This window comes from Perognathus longimembris, chromosome 5, assembly GCF_023159225.1.
Source record: "Perognathus longimembris pacificus isolate PPM17 chromosome 5, ASM2315922v1, whole genome shotgun sequence".
Taxonomy (NCBI): domain Eukaryota; kingdom Metazoa; phylum Chordata; class Mammalia; order Rodentia; family Heteromyidae; genus Perognathus; species Perognathus longimembris.
Genome location: NC_063165.1, coordinates 37,996,578 through 38,019,732, shown reverse-complemented (window position 1 = coordinate 38,019,732; position 23,155 = coordinate 37,996,578). Strand labels below are relative to the sequence as shown.

Sequence of the window (23,155 nt, the reverse complement as noted above, 5' to 3'; positions counted from 1 at the left end):
TTAAACAATTTGCAAACAGTATTTTATTTTAATTACTTAGACATTTTAAACATAATGTTTATAACTAATTATAATGTCATTACATTTAGTTCACACGGACAGAATCTGGAGAGGCAAAGCCCATCATTCTACCAAGAAGAGATCAGATTATCCATCTGTCTTGTCACTCTGAATCATACGAGGTTCTTTTTTCTTCTTTTTTGGTAGTATTAGGATTTGAACTCAGGATTTTACAGGCAGGATCTGAGCAGGCAGTCACTACTAACAGGTGCTATTGTTTCAGGCCTCCTCATGCCCAATCTCTGACAAAAGCATTGCATTGAACTAGATCACAGTCTAGTTAGTTTACAGGTTCTCTCTTAGCACGGATCAACCCAAATAGTCGTATGGGATCATCATGAATATTTTCCTCTATTTCCTGGCTTTCTGGTGAGAAACTATCTACCAAGTTAGTTCTCATAACACTGGCATCCCTCGCAGGTAATTGCTCATGTGTATCCCCGTCTGTCAAGTGGATGTTCTGTTTCCTGGGCTTCCTGCATTTCCCCTTGTAGCTATGATTAAGTGAGGCATAGCACATCTGTGATTCAGCAGCTACCTAAAAAGGAAAGATATGTTAATTTTTCATTGTTAGTCTTTTAGGTTTTATTGTTTCTGGAAAATTCTATGGTCTATAAAAACAAGTGGCTTATTTTTGATTTGTCAAGATGACAGATGAAATTCCACAGTGAATTCAAGACTTTTGAGTTGAAAAAAAAATGTTTAGGGGAAATTTTTATATCGTGTTTTTTTTTTTTTTTTTTTTCCTGGTCCTGGGGTTTGAACTTTGGGAACTGAGGATCTGGGTGCTGTCCCTGAGCTTTTTTTTCTCCCTCAAGGCTAGCACTCTACCACTTGAACCACAGTTCTACTTTTTGGCTTTTTGGTGCTTAATTTGGAGATAACAATCGCATAGACTTTGCTGCCCAGGCTGACTTCAAACCATCATCCCCATATCTCAGCCTACTGAGCAGCTAGGATTGCAGATGAGAACAGCCAGCGCTCAACTTTTCATTTTCCCTTTATACTTTCAAATGTACATGATCATTTTAGATTTGACTTTCAGCTGCCCCATCTCTATTTTTATCTCCGGTATTTCTTGCTTTATGTCCTTACCAGTAACTAGAATGAAAATGGGTTTAAGGACAACAAACATGAGTGGAAGGAAGTTACACATCACAAGTTATACTTTACATGTGCTGAATAGTTGGTCATTTTAGTGGTACTCAGAAAAGACTCCATTTTCCCTACATTTTTAAGCTTTAGTAGTGTAACAATAACATTCTCCACTTACCTGACTGCCATTTAAGACTTCTATTATCATTCCTACTAGTCCTCCACATAAAAAATGTGTTCCTGCAAAGCTGGATAATTCCGTGTTACTGTACATACTTTGTGTTCTCATTTGCTATGGTTTAGCCAGAAAGGATATGAAAGATGTCAATGAAATTTGAAAAGCACTTATACCATAAACGTGGATATCTTTTTGTCAAGCACCTTGTTTTATAGTTCTGCTTTTGAATTACTCCCATTCTTTCTTTAGTATAGTCTTCCATAAATGGTATTGGAGAGACTGTCAATTATGAGGCTGTACCTCAGGGGAAGTAAGACTAAGCATGAGACTTGGCTAGACCAAGTATCAGTTTCATCACCCTTACCCTAGTAACAAGAGTGGCCTGGGAAAAGGGATGTGATCTCACCAGAGACAATTCAATGACACTTGTAGCATTGATTCATACGTTTAAAGATTTTTCTTAAAAGTATGCTTGGTTGAGTTTTATGAAGTGATCTGTTGATATTAGAAGAGAAGGAAGTCAGAAAACCTGGTGAGGAGAAATGGATAGAGCACCCATATTCAGTCATCTCAAAAGCAAAATATATTTTCACATCTCTACATCACAGCAGAAAAAAGTTTACCTCTTATGCCAAAGAAAGAATTCTGAATAATACATGGCTGGTCAACTTTATCATATGCTGCAGAGTCCGGAGAAATGTTAAGTCCTGAGGGAAACCATTTGTTACGTTAAAGAATCACTTAGACTTTCTTAGTGCTGTGTTAGGTGAGACATAGTGGAAGACATAAAGCTAGGAATAAAGGAACAAATACCTATAGAAAGAAAAGAAAAAAAAACACAGAGGATGGTAAGAGCCAGATTAGAAATTAAAGAGAAAAACCGGGGTTCAAGTTAGGTTTTTGTTGTTCCATTTGTTTTGCAGTTGTTGTTCTGAATATTGAGGGCATTTGCATATATCATTAGCCAAATGGTGATAATTCACTAAAGAAAAAATGAAAATAAGAGGAAAAATATTATTTTATTTTATTATCTTTGAGTAGTTATACAAAAGGGTTTCAACTCAACATGTCAGTTTATGAGCACAATGAATTTGGAATGGAAAATTAAATGATTGATGCTGTAAGATACTGAGAGAATTAAAAGAACTGGTGAAGATCTTAAGTAAAAGTATTGGTTTGAAAAGAAGAGAGGATGCCTCTGATATAGGAATGAAGAGATTGACCAGAGATTTGTGAATAGCAATAATATAAATTAACACTTGTTACCTTCAAGTTTTATAGGCTATGGTAACTTGTGAACTGATTTTAGTACTAGTTTTCCTGATTAACTCATAGTGGTTTACTGAGTTAATGGTTGATAGTAATGGGCTGACAGACTGAAATTAGGGTTTTTGAACTACACACATCATTTTCAAATGATTTTTTTGCTTAATATCTAATCTTTTTGTTAATTCTTTATGTGAACACCAATCATCTCATGCTTTTTGTGATTGAACAGTGTAACAAAGTATTATAGTAGCAAACTGTAGATGATGATTATTCTAATAAAATGAAATAGAACAAGTATAAAATTACTTCTACTGTGTGAAACTAAATTTATAAAGAGAATGTAGTAGAATAAAAACTAATTTTCTGGATAGTGGCTTTGAATATATCACTTATAAAACAGAAGACTTAAGAACATTTTATAGATTTGCATAATTTCCACTTGAGTAAAAACCAGATGTACTTCAAACAATGCTGGCATACATAATTTCTGTATGTTGAGTTATAATTTCTACTCAGAATTCTTAAGACTTCTATAGCTACATAACTGCTATGAATCTCTCCATGTCATTCAGTGTGATTATATTTCAGCCATTTTCTGAGAAATTTTCCTTTATTACTAGGGTTTTAGCATATCCTATTACATCATGCAACTTTGCATATTTTAATCTAAAATATACTTTACAATTAACCAACTATCAAAACACAGCTTCAGTGTCTTGGTATTTTTCTCAGATATCTCCACATCTTGCTATCTTAATAAAAAATTTCTAGAAGTCTGATTTCTTGTGGAATTCACATAAAGAAAAGGAGAGAAGTTCCATCCTAATGGAATAATGTCAAGATGTGAGCCATTGTGGGAAGGGGAATATTTTCCAGAAGACATGACTAAGTTTGGATTCTGACCTCTTACTTTGTACCTGATTGCTCCAAGTGACAATTTTGTCAAAAAAAAATCTCCATAAGCTTTTGTGAAACAGAAAGAATAATGTTGTCTCCCTCATAGGAATCTTAGGAGATAATATATGGAAATCACACCATGTAAGGTCTGAAAGTCAACAATTGCTTAGGAGATTTGGAAAGAATAGAATGACTATTTTAAAATTTACAGTTCTTAGTGAATTTGTAAACTAAAATTGTGTGTGTGTGTGTGTGTGTGTGTGTGTGTTTGTGAGTAAGACAGTGTCAGAGACAGAGAGAGACTTGCTTCTTAGAGATGAGAGAGTTTTGCTATGTAGCCTAGGGCTATTCTTGAACTCTTAATCCTGCTGTCTCAATCTCCCAAGTGCTAGGATTTCAGGCATGTGTCATCATACCATACTAGGTTAAGAATTCTGAATGGCCTTCAATAGGTTATTGTTATATCTAATGTGGTTGAAAACATTGTGATAGTAATGGAGAAATTGCCCAATCTTGAGTTTTAATATTTCTGCTTAAGCTTTTGTACTGTCTATCCCTATACAAGCTGTGTATATATTTTACAATTTCATACCATAATAGGACTTGTATTAAAATTTGTACTCATTTGCCTTTTAAAAGAGTTATGATGCTTTATATCGAGCTGTTATCTTAGATAAATCTCTTTCCCCCTCCCTCCCTTCATTCCTTCCTATCATTCACAATGCTAGGTGAACATTATACAAATGTCAGCTTCTATCTTTCTATCTATCTATCTATCTATCTATCTATCTATCTATCTATCTATCTATCTTTGATACCCATAAAAGTTTTGATCTGAAAGAGAAAAGTTTAATTGATTATTTAGGAAGAATTCAACTCTCCCTTCAAATCTTTTTTTAAATTCTTTTTTTATTGTCAAAGTGTGATACAGAGGGGTTACAGATCCATATGAAAGGCATTTCATATGAGTACATTTCTTGTTCTGCTTGTTACCTCCTCCTTCATCCCCCTCCCTTCAAATCTATTGACTTTCTAAATGTACATAACTTTGAGTGTGGATTAGGTATGTTTTACATATCTCTGAGTTACCCCATAGCTCAGGTTCAGAACTTGGATTTCATTCAGGCTATAAATTTCTCATGCCCATGTACATTGCCATATTCTGAATTTCAGTTCTGATATAGAAAACTGTACTCACCTCAACAGGTGGGGTGGCTTCTTTCATGTCATTTACAGATCTCTGTGGTCGGGCTTTCATTTGTTCGTAGCAATTTTCATCCTTTGGTTCTTGGAAATGGAAGAGATGGTGATTTACAATGGAAAAGTGAAAGAGGCTGGTATGAATAAAAAGACACGATCCAAACAACATTTAGCTGCAAATATGAAGCCCTCAAAAATCACTTAACTAGTGATTGGTGGATATGCATGGAAATTCAAGAAGTGCAAAGTGTTACCTTCGTGGTAATACCTTCATGATATTAATGATATGACAAAAAGAAATTCTTAGGATAAAGATTAATCATGGTAATTTTATAGTTATGGAACATGACAGTTTCAACTCTTTTTTTTGTTGTTGTTGTTTTATGTTTTTTTTTGTTTTTTTTGTTTTCTTTTTGGCCAGTCCTGGGCCTTGGACTCAGGGCCTGAGCACTGTCCCTGGCTTCTTTTTGCTCAAGGCTAGCACTCTGCCACTTGAGCCACAGCGCCGCTTCTGGCCGTTTTCTGTATATGTGGTGCTGGGGAATCGAACCCAGGGCCTCGTGAATCCGAGGCAGGCACTCTTGCCACTAGGCCATATCCCCAGCCCTCAACTCGTTTTTTGAATTTAAATGTACAATAGTTTGAAGATATAGCTAACTTTCTAGTCATAACCAGAAAACACACAAAGATAAATGTCTGTGAAAGATTAATAGGCAATCTTATAAGTAATCAATCTCATCTTAAACTACCACTTAGAATTAGAGGGCCCATGAGTTAAAGGATTGCAGAATATACATGGAATCAATTTGATGAAAAGACTATATTTAACATGCGGAAAAATACCTAATAATCTTTCAACCTTTTCTGAAAAAGCAACACTGAAAAATAGTCCATAGGTTGATAGTACTCAAATCATGGCCCATGGAAAAATCCACATCCAAAACACTTGTTTGTGAAGTAGCAGATTCTAGGCCCAATCCAGACATGCTACGTCAGAATCTAGAAAGTGGCACCTGTCTTATTTAGGTGGGAAAATCACACATATGGTAGAGTTTCAGCCACCAGAACACTTAAGAATTAAAGTTCTCAAATATTATTGATGGGCACCACAATTCTGCCATGGGAAAGAGTGAGGAAAATGGTTTTAATAGTATATTCCTGATAAAAGAGTTTCTAATTTGTTGCACTACAGATAGAAGAAGCTGTTTTGCAATGGAAGGAAAAACAAGATGAAATAAAACTTTGAATCTGAGAAAATCCCCAAATTTCTAAGTATAGAAGGATTCAGTACTATCTTGATACATAGTCAGATGTACCTAGCACAGTCCAGGAAACCTCAATGTTTGAGACAGAGAGATCAACAGGGCCCCCACAGTGCCTAAATTGAGGGAAATTTTGCAATGGAAAGGTGACCACTTCTCTCATTGGATGAGATCAAGGCTGTTTCATTTGAGGAATTTAGAGTGCTTTGTTTTTAGGTGGTTGCAAAGGTTCAAGGCATAAGGGATATTGGAAATTGAAGAGCACTTGTTATATAAGGACAAAAAAATGGTTTTAAAACATACAGTGATAATTTGCTTTTTACTCCTCACCTGCCATCAATCTGGTCCCAGCTTCTCTACTTAAAGAGAATGATTTAAAACAGAAAATTAAAGTGTATTGTTAGACTACTCACTGTAGATTTGCTTTTGTATACAAAGCACAAAAACTGTTTCTGTGGATCATTTTCTGTTCTAGAAATAGCTTTATGTTGTAGAATTCTCCATGTGTTACAATTCATGATGATAGAATCTTCCTACATTCCTAATATGATTAGAGTAAAGTAAAGTGAATACAGAAAGACACAAGGTTGATTTACACTGAATATCACAATGCAATCCCCATGGATGCTTTTGGAAACATATTCTATATACTATACTGAACACATTTGAATTTATAATATCCACTGTGATGTTTATTTTTTTATTTTTTTTATTTTTTTCATTCCTTTATTGTTAAAATGATGTACACAGGGGTTACAGTTTTATACATAGGGCAGTAAGTACATTTCTTATCTAGCTTATTACCCAATCTTTTTTTTTTACTTAATTTATTTATTTATTTATTTATTTTCTCAAATTTTTATTATCAAACTGACGTACAGAGAGGTTACAGTATCATACCTTGGGCATTGGATACATTTCTTGTACTGTTTGTTGCCTTGTCCCTCATGCCCCCCTCCCTCCCCCCTTTCCCTCCCCCCCCAGGTGTTCAGTTCACTTACACCAAACAGTTTTGCAAGTATTGCTTTTGTAGTTATTTCTCTTTTTTTACCCTGTGTCTCTCGAATTTGGTATTCCCTTTGAATTTCCTACTTCCAATACCAGTAAACACGGTTTCCAATATACTCAGATAAGATTACAGAGATAGTGTAGGTACAAACATAGGAAGGTGATAGAAAACATTATCAATAATAGAAACTACACATACACATAGGACGTTGAAAGTAGTTACAACTGTGACATATCACTTGTTTCCCTAACATGGAGTTCATTTCAATTAGCATCATCTTATGTGTTTCTAAGGGTATAGCTATTGGGCCTTGTGATGCTCTTCTATGACTTGCCTAAACCTGTACTAATTATTCCCAATAAGGGAGGCCATAGAGTCCATGTTTCTTTGGGTCTGGCTCACTTCACTTAGTATAACTTTTTCCAAGTCCTTCCATTTCCTTACAAATGGAACAATGTCATTCTTTCTGTCATCAAGTGGGCTAAAGACTTACAAAGAAACTTCTCTGATGAGGAAATGAGAATGGCCAATAGACATATGAAAAAATGCTCTACATCACTGGCCATAAAGGAAATGCAAATCAAAACAACATTGAGATTCCATCTCACCCCAGCAAGAATGTCATATATCAAGAAAACTAATAATAACAATTGTTGGAGGGGATGTGGCCAAAAGGGAACCCTACTTCATTGTTGGTGGGAATGTAAACTGGTTCAGCCACTCTGGCAAGCAGTATGGAGATTCCTCAGAAGGCTCAATATAGAACTCCCCTATGACCCAGCAGCCCCACTGTTGGGTATCTATCCAAAAGACCACAAACAAAATCACAGTAATGCCACCAGCACAACAATGTTCATCGCAGCACAATTTGTCATAGCGAGAAGCTGGAACCAACCCAGATGCCCCTCAGTAGACGAATGGATCAGGAAAATGTGGTACATTTACACTGTAATGTTTAAATGTGATTATGTTAAAAAAAAGTCACCTCAACTCCTCTGTGTAGTTAAGTAGGGTTTACTTAATTTATTATCAATTTATTTAACTTACAGAAAAATAAACTTACCTGGAATTATGCTATCTAAGTTACCATAAATTGGAGTGTCTTCAATATCATATTCATCACTCCTATTACAAAGAGAAATAATTTTCTTTATCAGAGCTTATACAAAATAAAGCTTCTCACCAAAAACTGTTAGTCAGCTAGTGAGTAGAAATCAAAAATTAGTTTCCCAGTTGAACTGAGTATTGAGTGAACTATTGAATATACTTATTTAGCCAAGTTAGAGTTAATTCACACGTGTTCATGTGTACATGTCTGTGTGCATGCACCTGTGTGTGTGTGTGTGTGTGTGTGTGTGTGTGTCTATGAAAAGGAAAAGTTGGAACATTCTTTTAAGGAATAATGATATTAAATCATTATTCAGCATCATCGTGTATCAGGTGCTGATGAAGTGCATTTTATATATTTGTTCAACTAGCCAGGTACTCCATCATCCTGATTTACAGACAAATAATATAAGGCTTTTAGAGCTCATATAACTTGTGCAGGGCCTCAAGATTACTGAATCCATAATTAGGATTATAATCTATGTTGTCTATACTCTTAACCATGTATCTTTACTGACTCATACTAACTCCCAATATCACTCTGAATTGCTCTTGAAACTTTGTTTCCCTAAGTAAGTTTCCATAAGTATCATACTCTTCTGTGCTTCCATGTTCAGTGTCAAAGAGGAAGCACAGATGATTTTCAGTAGAATAGAATTTTTATTTTGTAAAATACAAGGTATTAAACTTACTATATTGTAAAACATAATATATATTTCATTTGAATTGTACATATGAGTTAGGTGTTATAACTAGTGGTTTATTTCACTGTGTTAAAGGTATTTTCACGAAATAATGCCAATTTATTACCTCAGTTTTACAGCCAATATAGCCCAAGGGACATTTCCTCCGTGTGTGTTCTATCTTATCATGTGAAGTCTGCAAGTTTGTGATTTGTAAAGCTCTTGGTGAAATGGAATGAGTGCATTTGCTTTCTGTGGCAATAAAGATTTCTGTATCTCCAAGCAAACAAACAAAAACAACCTGTGTTTCCTAAGGAGACCCAGGCTGGGAGATGCAGTACTACAATTGATTGTTTATCACATCACAGAAGTTGGATTAGTGTTTTACATACCTAATATGGAAATTTCAGGGAAATTATGCAAAAAATGTGTTATTAGTTTTCACTTTACAGAGAGAAGACTGATATTCAAATAAATTGTTTGTTTCTTAGTTGTAGGCATAATATGAGCACTAATTATATGTGAAAACTTTCTTTATACTAGGGCTCTTACAAATCTTGTAACGATCCTATGATATGCGCATAGTTACTCGTACAGTACTTACAAAGAACTTAGTACAATGACAATCAGTACCTAGAAGTGCTGGGACTGAGATGCAAATTTGATCTTACAGTTCTGTGTTTGTCCACATCATGAGGAAGTGATGACGAGGTGATATAATTCAAAGGCTGGAGGGAAACAGCCTAGAATATCATGGTAGGACCAACGTTCTGTGCATCTCTAGTCAAGAGAACTGGAAAAGAATACATAGCTATTTGTTCCTGCTATTTGATTAAATTTTCTTCCAGCTTTATCTGTATGTTATTATTACAATAGGCATCCTTCCATTGTCACTAGATTGCTATCCTACCAGGCTGGGAACAGGGAATGTAATAAGTAGTGAGAGCGCATTTCATAAAGTAGAATCGACTGCTTTGACTTGGAGATTATATGTTACTGAGAGCTGGAAGAACCTGAATCAAAAGAAAAAGAAACTCATGGCCTCTTAAAGGACCCAGAATCCACATAATAAGTAGTATCCTTAAAAGAATAACAACTCACATGATGCCTACATGAAATGGTTTGAAAATTCCAGATGCTGGCTCACATGTCACTTATATGATGATAAAGGAACCCATCTGCAATCTTTCTTTCCATCCAGTGAGTCTGTACAGCTCAATATTGGGATATGGTATCATTCTTGCTTATGGTTCTCCCCCTACCCCAGGTATGCACAGAATATAATAGCAAAAGGTGAAGACTTTTTAATAACACAGCCCATCCATTTTCCAAGCCCACATAGATAGCAGGCACAACCTACAAATGATAAATCATGTCTAAAAAATGAATATTGTTTCATTCGCTATGAATGAAAATAAGATGTGATTTATAATGCTCTGCCCTGTGTCTACAGGCAAGACTCAAGTGATTAATCACCCCAAATAAACTGTGATTCAGGGGCAGTTGCCTAGCCATTAAGAAGTTAAATGTATTTTTACTTAGCAATGCCAAACAGCTCCAGCTTATTGCAGATTTGTAATAAACTGCAACAACAAATGTTTGACAGTGTTTTACCTAGAAGAGAACAATAATTATTCTTTAAAATATTGTAATAACTTGAAAGCTGAAACGGTAGTGTTCCTCTGAGTTTTGGGACCATATCAGACTTTCATTCCTCTAAATAGGTTGGAAGTGGTCCTTGAGCTAATAAGTACATTTATTGATATTCCAACAAATTAAAAATACATTACTATTTCTTACTATTGTTCAAATTATTTGTGCTTCCATTGAGATTTTATCTAGCTCCCATTTAATTTTTTCTAACTTTTATTATTGTGAAATTCTTTTTTTTTTTTTTTTAGCTTCTGTGCAAGTGGGACACAAACATGTGAACCTTGATGAAATCTATCATACTGAATTTGAGGATTTGGGGTAAGTAGCAGACTGACTTCAGGGAGCTCATTGGATAGCTTCCTGTTCTTTCTTAGTAGGCTCATGTAAGTAATAAATGTGCAGCCCAAGATACAGGAGGCATAGGGTTTGAACTTCTACCTCTAGTCATTAACATAGTGATGATCTTCGCTATCCTCCATGTAGGGGGAGTTTGCCCTTTGTTAATTAGTGAGCTTCTTACACAATGATCTTGAAAAATACCAATTTTGTAATTTTTGTATTTCTACTATTAAAAGTATTAATTCATTTTATTAATCAATTAATGCTTATTTATTGTTATTTAGTCATTAGTTTTTAGTTAACTTCTAGTATTAAAAATATTAATACTTTTTAGTGTTTTAGAACTTTTAGTATTTTGGTACTGTGAGTGACTTGTTGTTGACTAAATTATGTTACATAATAAGCCAGGCTCTAATACTTGCAAAACTGTTTGGTGTAAGTGAACTGAACACCTGGGGGGGTAGGGAAAGGGGGGGAGGGAGGGGGGCATGAGGGACAAGGCAACAAACAGTACAAGAAATGTATCCAATGCCCAACGTATGATACTGTAACCTCTCTGTACGTCAGTTTGATAATAAAAATTTGAGAAAAAAAAATAAGCCAGGCTCTTTTCTACCTTTGGCATGCAATTAAGAGTCTCTCTTGTATTGAAATGAGAATTTTATCAGTTTTTCTTTTCAATAACTCCTATTTTAATACCAAACTCCATATTTACTAAATGATGATATAAGAGTTCTATTACATTTAGTTTTTTCTTTTTTTTTCAGATAGGTTCTTACTTTCTCAGGCTAGTTTTGACCTTATGATCTTCCTGCCTCAGCCTCCCAGGTGTTGGTCTTATAGGTATGTACCACTACACAGAGGGTGACTTATATCTTGATGCCCTTCAAATGACAAGTGTCAAATCAATCATTGAATATATTCCTTTCTACTGTCTAGCTATACAGTTTTTTCTTTGTCATCTTCTTGGAACAAAGAAGAAATTGTGATATGAACAAATATTAGTTCATATCAAAAAGGGTATGTCGGGCTGGGAATGTGGCTTAGCAGTAGAGGGCTTGCCTAGAATTCATGAAGCCCTAGGTTCAATTCCTTAGCACTATAAAAACAGAAAAAGCCAGAAGTGGTGCTGTGGCTCAAGAGGTAGAATGCTAACCTTGATCAAAAAGAAGCTAGGGACAGTGCTCAGGCCCTGAGTTCAAGCCCCAGGACTGGAAAAAGAAAGTATAGAAAGAAGAAAAAAAAAAAAGAATATGCCAAGCTAAAGAATTGAAGTAATTTGAATTATATCAAGCTAATGTGTTCAAAGTTAAGAATAGTGACAAAATCAACAACTTGTGTGGGAGGGCATCTATCTGCAGTCCACATCTTGAATCCACTAGAGACACTTGTAATACAGAAGATTTTTTTTTGTTTATATGCCAGTCCTGGAGATTCAATTCAAGGCACAGGTATGCTCCCTAAGCTTTTATACTCAAGGCTAGCTCTCTGCCACTTGAGCCACAGCTCCACTTCAAGTTTTTGGTGTTTAATTTGAGATAATAAACTTATGGTCTTCTATCAGAAAAAAACAAACAAACTTATGGTCTTTCCTGTCCCTGCTGGTTTTGAACCACAATCCTCAGCTGTCAGCCTACTTAGTAGCTAGGATTACATCTGTGAGCCACCAGCACCTGGCTTAGAGAATGCTTTTGAAAGCATCATTTAAAGTCCAGAAAGGCTTATCTTATACCATTAGAAATCACCTCTCTTTTGCAAAGATCTTTCAACCTACCATCCTGAAGACATCTCTCTAAGAAATTCCTTTTATTTTGATTGCTTTTCTTATTCCTAAAATATAATCTACAATAGTATGTATACATCTAGGTCAGAATATACCATCCCAAACTAAAACTACTTTCCTATGATGCATGACAAAACCCTCATAACTTCTTTTAAACTTCAAAGTGTCAAAGTAGGGCTAAGGTTTAGTTCAGTGGCAAAGCACTTGACTAGTATTTTTGAGATCCTGAGTTATATCTCTAGCACCACAAAAATATAAAAGAAGAAAAAAGTATCATTTCAATTGATTTTATTAAAGAGAATTTATAACCAAAATGTTATGTTAGAGTAGTGATTTATCACATTTTCCTATTGATTGGCAGTCACAAAAATTATGTCTGTATATGTATACAATGTTTTCTGAGGTGGTTCCCCTATGTAGCCAGAAGCTGGCCACATTATGTAGCTTAACCCGGCCTCAAATTTGTGATACTTCTGGCTCATTCTGCCCAGATTATATATATTTGCCACCATAAATGGCAATGTATCTCAATTTTATAAGGTACTAGTAGACATGTTTTTCTCCTGTAGACTCTGAAGGAGAGTATAATTTTATATACACACAGATTTCATTTTTTTTTTTTTGGCCAGTCCTGGGCCTTGGACTCAGGGCCTAAGCACTGTCCCTGGCTTCTTCCCGCTCAAGGCTAGCACTCTGCCACTTGAGCCACAGCGCCGCTTCTGGCCGTTTTCTGTATATGTGGTGCTGGGGAATCGAACCTAGGGCCTCGGGTATACCGAGGCAGGCACTCTTGCCACTAGGCTATATCCCCAGCCCCAGATTTCATTTTTAAACTTCAAGTTCAATCATAATCTATGATGTCTACTTCTGAAAAGAATAAGAATTCTACACTAATTCTACATGCCAAGTTAGTATCTCATTTTACCTTCACCTAGCCCTTTGTTTGACTTGGGATGTATTAACAAGAGAGGCGGATAGTAATGTTATAGTTTCTCTTCTTCAGATGAGAGTAAAAGTTTATTTGATTTGAACCTAAATTCAATGTCTCTGAGCCAAATCTGTAAGCAACATAGCATTTGTTAATCTCTATTATTTGTTGATTTTCTAAGATCTAATTTAATTTTAGCATACCTTGGAATGAAGTCATCAGAGTAGCTGTATCTTTTACCTGAAAGATATGTAAGCGTACAAATTAAGAGAAGTTGTTTTTTTGTTTTTTGTTTTTGTTTTTTTTTGCCAGTCCTGGGCCTTGGACTCAGGGCCTGAGCACTGTCCCTGGCTTCTTCCCGCTCAAGGCTAGCACTCTGCCACTTGAGCCACAGCTCGAACCTAGGGCCTCGTGTATCCGAGGCAGGCACTCTTGCCACTAGGCCATATCCCCAGCCCCCAAATTAAGAGAAGTTTCGACAAACATTGTTGAGAATTCTACAGAGTTTAGTAATGGGAGACAAGTGGGCAAGTGGAGAAGAGGAATAAGGGAAATATAGTCATAATAATCAATTGCACACGTGTGAAAATGTAACAGAGAAATGAGGCTAGTTGAGGAAGGGGTAGGGGGGGAGAAGAATAGAAGGAGTGACTTATCATATACCTTGTAGCCATAAATGAACACTTCAAAATCAAACATCCTTATAAAAGGAAACAAAACCAAAGAATGTCATTGCTTCAAAAAGTAAGACATAATAGATATGGAATAAAAACATTTTCCCAATCTGACTGATATTTTGAAAAGATAATATAGACATTGCAAATAAAAGTGTTTGAAACATGAATGTTTGTGCCTGGAAAGAATGTTCATATAATGTACAAAGAATAACTCTGTAAAGGGAAATAGAGAATAGCTGGATACCATACCAACGGACAAGAGAGGGAAAAGCTTTGTGATCAAAAGGCAATAGAAACAGCAGCATAAAGGATACAGTGTAATAACATGATGCTTAGATGGAAAGAAGAGAACTAAAACAAAGTGGGAAGAAGGTGAGTAATGGGCAAGAGACATTATTCCATCAAGGCTTACTATATTGAAAGGGGACTTAAAAAGTTCAAGGGCACAATATTCCATGCTATTCTTAGAATTTTTAAATGTGTCATCTGGAGCTGGGCCATCAGTGCTTGGGTGATTTCAGTTTTACAGTGCTTCTGTGAAGGTTAATAAACGGATCTCTTTAAATGGGGAGTCGTAATGAAAAGTTCAGAGGTCAGAGCTAAGAATGATAGGCAGTAAGCTCAGGCTCCTGAACAGAACTTGCCCTGTCATAACGGGTTGGAAGCTTATATAAAAATGAGTGGCATATTTCAATCCTGCTTAGTTATCTCAGTGATACTAACAAAATTTAAAAGCCTATGCTGTAAAGCAGCTGAGTGTGCAAGATTGTGTGTGTAGGAGGAGCTAGGTGAGTTCTCCTAATTCTGATCAGTGATTCAGTACAAAATTTGTGGTCAGGTTCATTGTAGGGAGGAAACAATGCATTTGCTTTAATGCTTTCCCCTTACAGTGCTCACCCTTCTATGCACAATGCATTGTAGCAAGAAACAACAGTCCATAACTTAAACTCCATAATGGAATCTTTCAGACTCATGTTCCATGAAAGACCTGTCATTATTTTCTGGTGAATAGGAGCTATCCCAATAGGACTTTGATATATGTACAAAATCATGTATTTCTTTATCCTTATATCAGAGCAGAAGAGTTGGGTAAATAATATTCTTTGGACTTAAAGGAGGAAAAAGTTAATCCATCCTTATCAGAAAAAGAAATAGATATAATCCTCCCAAAGAACAGATTTGAATGAAGAATCCATAGAAATGAAAGGTGTGTTTTGGGAGGAAGAGGAAAATTTCATTTCAAAGCCTCTTCTTAGTGCTACAGAAAACATCAAGAATGGGCTTATGCTGTCTATCTGATTGAATGGATAGATACTACATTGCTGCTGGATGGAGATTTTCTTTTGTAAGCTGTTTAATACACCAGCAAAACTTATTCACTGGCTGTTGGCCAAGGTGGAGTCATACCTTGCAAGTTTCTTAACCACAAGAGTAGTACAATGATGTAAACAGAAAGTTCCATGAGGCCATGAGCAGTAGCAGTACATTCACAGTGCAAGTGGTAGAAAAGCTGGCTGATTAACAGAATCTCTGCTAGCTGCTCGGTCTAGGAGAAACAGCAGTGGGAGGCCTTAGAGAAAGAAGGAAGAGGACAGCTAATTTCAAATCTACCTAGAATCTTGGGATGAGAAAAACAAGCATTTCTTATTCATATAAAGTAGGAAGGATGGTGGACTTTATTACTTGAACTTGGAGAGTTTATCAGGAGGGATTCGAGCAGCTGAGAAAGGACAGAGTGGGAAGAGAACAAAGAGCATGGCTAGAGCTTTGATAAATGCGGTTCCAGGGTTAAATATGGAGTTTGCTCATCTACAAAGTGCAAGATCTGGGGTAGTGGGATCCACTTGAGGGAATTCATGACTGCTTAAATACTCATGATTAGCTAATGCTTTGGTCAAATTTCATAGAAAACTACAGAAACATGAAATGGACTTGAATGTGATTTACACAAACACAGCTACTGCTAAAACTTAGTTATTGTACAGATTCATTCAATAATATAGAGATAGGGAAAGGAAATGAAGGAAGAGCTTCAGAGGGCCAGAAGGTATAGGCTAGGTGGGAGCAGCAAAAAGATCCAGAAGAATTGATGTTCACAGAAATAAGGAAATACTAGTAGAATAACATAAGGCCATAGTACCCTTAATTAATTATGGAAAGAGGGAAGGAAGTCCCAGGCCCCAGATATGGTCATGTGGGTTATACTAGGCACAAACAAATATCAATACACTAAGACATATGTAGGTCTGTGTGTGTGTGTGTGTGTGTGTGTGTGTGTGTGTGTGTGTGGTATATACATGTCTTAGAAGAACCCTATGGTCTATATACAAGCTCTGCTAGTTGAGTATTAAAAGCTGAGTCTTGACACACTAAGATGGCTTCAAAAGTTATGCTGTTATAAGAAAAACAATTGAGATAACTAAGAAAGATTTTGAGAAGAACTATATCACAAATGAAATTTATTATTTCCTGTTTTTAAAATGTTTATTTTCCCACCATATGACGTCTAATGTAATGCAATGATGGGTAGCATATCAGAGAGAGAAGGGCTGGAACAATTGTAAAACAAAACAAGGAAGAAATCTGACCTCAAAAACTTAACAAAAAGCTACTACTTTTCTCTCTATAGGGACAATGTGGTATGGGTATAAATACTTAAAATACCAGTGTACAATTTACCAAAAGTGAGAATTGTAAGACCTGTGCCATTGAGATGTATAATCATGTTGCCACATACTTTTATGACAGATGCAACAGGTCCAGTAACCTTAGACTAACCCTAATCTTGACTGTGTTGATAGAATTCCTCAGCGTTCAATATACCTGAATGTGACTAATTCAACATGACTCTCAGAGCTTGGAAATAATTATGTAGTGTAAAAGTACATTGGTCAGATTTTCTAGACAGTTTAAGTTAGACAAGCCGACTCACACTGAAAACATTAATTTACTGGTCTCAAAAAGATCTTAAAAGGATTTCCATTGGAAGCAATGGAAAATAATGTACTCATACACATGACGTCCTAATTAATTGAATAAATATCATGCCTTCACAGAATACCCCAATGAAGAAATTAAAATATAGTCCTTTTAAACTATTGTGGAAGGAAAAGCATTACTATCCATTAAAGATTTTTTTCTATAAAAAGAAGGGAGCTTTGTAGATTTTCATAATACATTATTTATACAAGATGCTTTACGTTTGTTTGAGATGTATTTGATTTTTAGAATATTTATGGAAAGCATTGCTAATATAAAGTAATGCTTACCTAGAATTTTACCCTAAGAAATGATATGATAAAGATCCTAAAAGAATGCTGGGGCTTCTGGTTGAAGTCATTTCATCAGTAATGTTCAAGTGCATGTACAAATTATCTCTGACAGAGAATTTGAAAAGCTGAGCATAGCCCTGATTTGACTATTGAATTGCTGTGTAAACTTAGCTAGGTGACTTAATTTTCAAGTGCCATATTTGTTTTTATTTTTTTTCAAATTTTTATTATCAAACTGATGTACAGAGAGGTTACAGTTTCATACGTTAGGCATTGGATATATTTCTTGTACTGTTTGTTACCTTGTCCGTCATACTCAAGTGCCATATTTTATATTAACATTATCATCACTGAAGTAGTTAACCCTAAAAGGATCAAGTATACTTTCTGCAATCCAATCATTGTTCCAAGTTAGTTTCAAAGTGGTTTTTGGATACACGAGTCTAAGTAAATTTTATAAGTTAGTTTTTATAAAAATAACCCATCAGAAGACATTTAAAAAAATTTTCTACTTCAGTAGATTTTTCTGATGTATAGTACCTACTCAAGCAGGTAGCGTATAACTATTGGTCAAACTGCCTTACCTTGTCGCTGCTTTTCTATATAGTGAGAAATATTGAAGATGAGAGATATAATCAGAGCCAACCCGAAGAGGGCTAAAAGTCCCCAAAGAAAGAAGGGGCATCCAGAGTTCCCTGCAAAAAAATAACAAACATATCTATGATATATTTAATGATTCCATATTTGTTTTTGTCACAAAACCACTGCAATTGTTCATAATGATTGACAAAAGGCTCTTCAGAGAAATTCATTAACATTGACAACCAAAGGCTTCTTGCAGATTTCAAAGAAGGTGTTGGTGATAAGTCCTTAAATTTAGTACAGGCAAAGGAAGCAAGGTTTTTTGTTTGTTTATTTGGTTTGGGGTTTTATATTTTTCGTGTTGATAAAATGAAAATTAATTCCATCTAAATAATAAAACATGGCAAGTGGTAACTACAAAAAGTACTTCAAAAATTTTCAAAGTATTCTTATGATCAAGACTCATATTTACTATACTTCTCATTCTTTTCATGTTCAGTCCAAAATTATATGTAATTTCTTTATTTGCAGAAAACCACTGGTTCCTTTCCATTTATCCTATAATATAGGGCACCAAGTATCGGGACACTACAATCATGTGAAATCATAGTAATACAATTTTGTTAGGATTGGTCACAAGGAGATTTTTTGATATATTTAGAGCCCCATTAATGGATAAAGGAGAATTCATATTGCTTCTTTTCTCCCTCAAGGTCTCTTTAGCTTCATTTCAGAAACATAAAAGGGAGTTTGTGGGCTTTTATCTGTCAGTTGAACTTGACAATTCATAATTATTTATACACATGTGATTACTAAGATATTAGCTTGATTTCATATACCTTCAGTACTCCTATCACCATATGACCACGTTCTGACCCCAGAAAGTAATTAGTAATCCAGTATTATATCCTCATATATTCAAGCAATATTGATTAATATCCTGAGTCTGACCTATATGCTATACTAGAAAATTAAAGATTAGATAAAAAAGAAACAGAAGCAAAACCTTTGTCCTCAAAGACTCAAGAGCATCTAAGTTGAGACATAGATGTTAAATATATAAGTAGGATTGTAAAGGGCAAATAGCTGGCAAGTGAAAATAGCTGAAACAAAGATCATAATTCTTCATGGTCCAGTCCCAATTCTCTTACTAAATGGGGCATATGGTGCTAATTAGTCCTTTCTTTTTTTTTTTAACTTAGTGTACTTGGGGATTCTTTATTATGTTAGTATATTATTTCAGTGGCTATCTAGGGTACACAGTTGCTGTAATAATTCTAGCCATTTGTCTAAAATAGACATGCTATTTTTTTTAAAGTAGAAATGCAAAAAACACCACTGGATACTTCACGCACAGGTTTATCTATTCATGAGGTTCCTAAGAATAGAATGGCTGTAGCAAATGGTAGACTGAGAATATTTAAGACAAGTGTTAAGAAACAGCTGGCTCCCAACCCTTTTGTCCTCTGCTTACCCACACTGATATTATCTTTTCCAGCTGCCTAATTTAACTGTAACTGTGTATAGGAAACAGACAAGATGGCTCCCTTGCCAGCCAGGATGGAGTTTTCCTCTCTTCATAGTACAGAAATAAATGAATGATCTGTTCATAAAGATTCTTGTTCTTTTATTTCTTTCTTTATTTAGTTATTTCTTAATTTATTTGTATTAATTGTACAAAGGGGTTTTACTGCAATATTCCTATACATGTGTATAATATACTGGGATCTTATTCTTTTATATGCCATTCAAACACCTATGATCTATCTAAACGCTGTTCTAAATTTATCCCCATGATAAGACAATTTGAGGGTTCACAGTATAAATTCTACTGAGGTATATCTCAGCTATTATGCCAAGTTATTCAGTGAGCCAAGCACAGGCACCGTCTTCCTCTACATCTACAGTATGTGATGACATGTAAAGTGATTTTAATTTCTATGAAAAGCCCACAGAATTCACGTTGATTGGTAAATGAACCTAGATAAGCAATAGTATAAATCCTATTATAATCCTATTATTCAAGAAACAACTTAGTGTAAACATCGGTTAATTACAGGTAACACTTGCAATGAGCTTGACTTTCACAGTTTCACTTATATATGATTTTTCTCTTTTGGGAGATTCACAGCAATTTGAAAGAAAGATGAAGGACATATCTCCCAAATATTGAAACAAATGTTTGACATGAATGAATTAAACATATATAATGGTCTGTTTTGTCATATATATAAAATTTGAAAAAGTTTAATTTATTAAAACATTAATATAAACTCTTATATACCATATATAGTCAAGAAAAATATAAGCAAATATAAAATATAAATCAAAACTGCATGAAATTAACTATAGTAATAATGAATTATAGTAACAATTTCATATCCACGTCCTGTTGCTGTTGTGATGAGTTCATGTATTGTGAATGCCCATGAGAAATTAAGTGACACTAATCACCACAGAAGAAATCTCTTCTGCAGTGAATTGCACATGGCAGTCAAAAGTGACCTCTTGTGGTTCTTGCTGGATTAACACTATATTACACATATTATACAAATAAAATGTTATCTGACTGCTTATGTTATCAGACAGGCTTCTGCTCAACAGTCGGACATAAGTAATTAAATTTAGTGGTGGCAAAAGTTACATGCAAAATTTTGCCTGAACAGGAGGGCAGTACCTTTGCCATTGTTCAAGAGCAACTTACTTTAAAAATTCTCCATGTTTATTTTTGATGTATTTATTAGCACTGATCAGTTTTAAAATTGGGCTTCATTGTGATGATTTCCATATATTTGTACAATGTACCCTAATCAAATTTATATTGTTTTTTCTCTCGTTTGTTCTTCGATCCACTTCTTAAAAACAATTCAGCCAGACTTATTTTCTATTATCATAAATCTCTATAAAGTACTCCAGTGATGCTTAACCCTCCTCCCCATCTCTGTCCATAGTTGCAACTTCTGCTTTACTCTCCTGTCATTCATTTTATAGTTGGTATTAATTGCTCAAAGGGGTTTCACCATAGTATTTCATACATCCCTATATTATACTTGAATCTGCCTAAACACTTCTACTATTCTCTCTTTCTCCATAACCACACTTAGAAATTGTTATAAGAAGAGGCATAGGATTCAATTATGCGAGCAACATCGTTGTCTACTTTTCCATCAGTGAATTCTCACAGTGGTTTCCACCTGCAAACACAATACCTTGCAACATCCTGCTCTATAAACTTTCCACAACTTACTTAAGAAATCTTTCTTATTAAATATTTAAGTGGCTTCTACTTTTTAATTATTATAAACAAATGTTTCAATACTAGGATGAGTCTTGTACAGCTAACCTAGACATACCAACTTAATTCTTATATTAATGTTTTTGAAAGTAAATGACTGGATGCAAGGACATGCAGAACTTAAAGAATCTTGAGATCTTACTACAGAAGGTTTGAAAAAAAGTTAAAGCTTATGTGAGCTGGGAATGTGGCTTAGTGGTAGAGTGCTTTCCTAGCATACATGAAGCCCTGGGTTCAATTCCTCAGTACCATATAAACAGAAAGGCCCCGAAGTGGTGTGGCTCAAGTTTTAGAGTGCTGGCCTTGAGCAAAAGAAGCCCAGGGAGAGTGCTCAGGCCCTAAGTTCAAGCCCCAGGACTGGCAAAAAAATTTTTTTTTAAGTTTTAATATCCTACAACCTCTCAGGTTAGTCTGGCTCTGTTCCTAATTCATTCAGTTGCCACTGGGCTCAGTTAATCTGCACTATATTAAACTCTACTCCTGATCTACCTACTCTCTTCTCCTACTACACCAACTTCATGTGCCCTCCTCCTCTACGGCTTCTGGAGAAAGTTGTCCCTTTTAGTTTTTTCCTGTAACCTATGACAGAGGTTGTTCTGAAGAAGGTGACTATTTATCTCTTTTTGGAACATGAAAGAAATCATACTTTTCTTTTTCATATCAAAAATTATTTTCACCAAACACTATTTTAGAGTTCTTGCCTATCTTTCAGGAGTTGTCTACCAATCATTTTGAAGCACTTGGAGTTTTCTGTGGATTCTATGCCTTGCCAAGTCCCGATATCTCTGTATCTTTGCCCTTTTGTCATTTTCTACGGCATTTAGAAGCTTGTATGCACACACAATAAATGGTTATGCTTTGAGTTCATAAAAATATAGTGCAATATAAAAAGTCAAACTTCAAGGAAGCAGAAAGGCCTAACTTTACTTTTTAAATGACATTAAATCTTACTACAAATCATACTATAATTTTACAAAATTATTATCTAAATGATGTTTTACCTTCTCAATTCCAATTAAAGAGATAATTGAAGTAGCTCATAGCCCACTAATAGCTCCAGTGATATAACTTTGCCTTGCACCACAAAGAAACTACAAATCAATGTCAGTGTACACTTTACACTAAAAGCTTTAAGGAAAGCCTTATTAATTGTCATGGATATGTCAGTGATGCTAAAGTAAGAATTCAAACCACTCTGCACATTCCTTTAGGGCCATACTTTACCATTTACTGAAAGAGTAAATTGTTTCACATATGCAATTGGAGACCTTTGAAGTATAAACTACATCTAACTAAAAAATGGTTTAGACACATGGTAGGTGTAGGCTTGTGTGACCATCAGTTTCCCGGTGATTTTTATTCTATTTTATTTTATTTTTGCTAGTCTTGGAACTTGAAATCTGAGCCTGGGCACTGCCCCTGAGCCTCTTGGTGCTCAAAGCTAGTGCTCTACCACATGATCCACAGCACCACTTCCGGCTTTCTCTGAGTGGTGTATTGGAGATGAGTTCCACAGACTTTTCAACCAGGGTTGGCTTCCAACCACAATCCTCAGATCTCAGCTTCCTGAGTAGCTAGTATTACAGGCATGGCCACTGGCACCTAGCTTCCGTGTGTTTTTAGGAATCTGTAAGACCTAGTATTTCTGTTTTCTGAACATTTTTCCTTAGTAATATAATCTGAGTTTTAAGTAAAAGAATTTCCATGTAGACATTCTGTATTTCATGACATTGCTGATATCTTTTATACTTTTTTGATTATGAACAATAAATGCCCCTATTTTGAAAAACAAAACAGATTTCAGAAGAATGTATACACACACGAGAGAGAGAGAGAGAGAGAGAGAGAGAGAGAGACTTTTTCTCT

General features: G+C 35.2%; 1 protein-coding gene across 1 annotated transcript in view; it reads right to left on the bottom strand.

Annotated features, from left to right (window-relative positions):
- Positions 1-305: 305 nt before the first annotated feature.
- The window catches only part of LOC125351282 (T-cell receptor-associated transmembrane adapter 1), a 29,119-nt gene continuing 6,269 nt past the window's right edge, over positions 306-23,155 (bottom strand). Inside the window, exons 2-6 of the mRNA XM_048345982.1 lie at positions 17,997-18,107; positions 13,667-13,703; positions 8,034-8,095; positions 4,698-4,786; positions 306-598 (exon numbers count right to left, since the gene is read on the bottom strand). Coding sequence (XP_048201939.1) covers positions 341-598; positions 4,698-4,786; positions 8,034-8,095; positions 13,667-13,703; positions 17,997-18,107 — 557 coding nt within the window. The 3' untranslated portion in view covers positions 306-340. The remainder of the gene's footprint in view (positions 599-4,697; positions 4,787-8,033; positions 8,096-13,666; positions 13,704-17,996; positions 18,108-23,155) is intronic.